This window comes from Pelophylax lessonae (assembly GCF_965119305.1).
Source record: "Pelophylax lessonae genome assembly, chromosome: 7".
Classification (NCBI taxonomy): Eukaryota; Metazoa; Chordata; class Amphibia; order Anura; family Ranidae; genus Pelophylax; species Pelophylax lessonae.
In genome coordinates, this window is record NC_138774.1 from 88027970 (window position 1) to 88029821 (window position 1852).

General features: G+C 32.9%; 1 protein-coding gene across 1 annotated transcript; it reads left to right on the top strand.

The window, feature by feature from the left end:
• Positions 1–563: 563 nt before the first annotated feature.
• On the top strand, positions 564–1526 carry LOC309560496 (olfactory receptor 6C74-like; the record flags this gene model as incomplete). Its single annotated transcript, XM_082264128.1, has 1 exon — positions 564–1526. The coding sequence occupies one exon, from the start codon at positions 564–566 to the stop codon at positions 1524–1526; it is 963 nt and encodes a 320-aa protein (XP_082120254.1).
• Positions 1527–1852: the final 326 nt, after the last annotated feature.

Below are 1852 nucleotides of genomic sequence, written 5' to 3' on the forward strand. Positions count from 1 at the left end.
ATGTTCCAGTTAAAGGGCAACTCTAACAAATATTTGAAAGGGGCACAGGTAAGTTGAACAACCTAATGTCTTCTTGGACCTCACAACTTCCTATAACTCTGTAGCAAAGGTACAATAAAAGCTAGCTTTCTTCGTTATTTCTCTATTGTATAGTAAGAACAAAGTGATGTGATTTTGGGAGTTTGTAAAATCTGAGCACCACAGGAGTCCCCAAGAGCTAAAAACCCATTCAATGGGTAAGCAGTGATTTAAAACATAACAGATATAGAAAAAAATATTTTGGTAACTATGTGGTTAATATCTGTAATTTTTTTTTGCAAATGATTTTATTTATTCATTTATATATCCTCCATATTTACATGCAGAGTAGATAAAAACAAGGATAGTTTATGTTTACTAGAAAGATACCATGCCACAATAAATGTCACTAGAAAAGAGACTATAGATGTTTTTGCATTACAGGTTTTACTTGTAACAATTCTCATTCAACTCATTATTTTTGGTGGCCATTATTCTACTGATATTATACTTTTTTTGCAATTTACTTAGTTTTACTTATATGAATGCATTTGAAGTTACAACACAAAGTGTTCATGTTTTCCCTAAATTACACCCCAACTTACACCCCAACAGACTTCATCATCAAAGGAATCTCCGATGTACCTGAGCTAAAGTTTCTGATCTTTTTTCTGGTCCTTCTCTTTTATCTTGCCACTCTCAGTGGTAATGTAGCTATACTTCTACTGGTGTGTCTGAACTCTCATCTCCAAATTCCAATGTACACATTCTTGGCCAATTTGTCCATCTTAGATATATCTTGCTCCACAGCTGCTCTACACAAGATATTTACAATGTCTTTTTCAAAAGAGATATGCGTCTCATATCTTTCCTGCTTGGCTCAGTTATATATTTTTTCTTCATTAACCAGTGACCAGTTTTGGATTTTGGTGGTTATGAGTTATGATCGATATGTTGCTATCTGCAAACCTCTATACTATCACATGGTCATGAATAGTAGACATTGTGCTCTGTTGGCATCTGTCTGTTGGGTGTTGGGTTTTTTAGAGGTTATTCCTCATCTAACTACACTGTCACGCTTCACTTGCTTCAAATCCAATAAGATAGATCACTTTTTTTGTGATGTTTTGCCAATTAGAGAAATCACATGTAGTGACACCACATCTTTGGACCTTTGCCTTGTTATAATAGGACTTACCCATCTTTCATCAACTTTCACCTTGACCTTTATTCCATATGTGTTTATTATCTCATCCATCCTCAAGATAAAGTCTAACACAGGGAGACTAAAAGCCTTCTACACCTGTTCCTCACACATAGTAGTGGTCCTCATATTCTATATGACAATTATTTTTCAGTATATAGCATCCAAATCAACCAACAGTAATGCATCCAACAAAGTGTTTGCCTTGTTAAATACAGCAATTGTTCCCATGCTGAACCCACTGATTTACAGCTTGAAAAATAAAGATGTAAAATTGGCTTTGAAAAGAATGATTAAGACTTGATGGAAAGGCTGCAATGTTTTTTTATATAAAAATTACAATTGTTTTTTTTTTTTTTAATTTCCATGCATTAAGAAAAAATATAAATGATACAATTTGCATTTTAATATAAAATGTCTTAATTTACCCAGGTTTTAATATTTGAAACTGTTAGTCAACCCAGGAATTATATAAAATATACAGCAGAAATGAACATCTGAAGGAAATGGTCTATGTTCATTGCTCATTTTAGATGTCCATTTGTTATTTATTTTATTTTCTTAATGTGATGGGTTTGTGATCTAGAATTGTGCATGGCAGCAACCTAAAAGAATCTTTGAATAAACTTT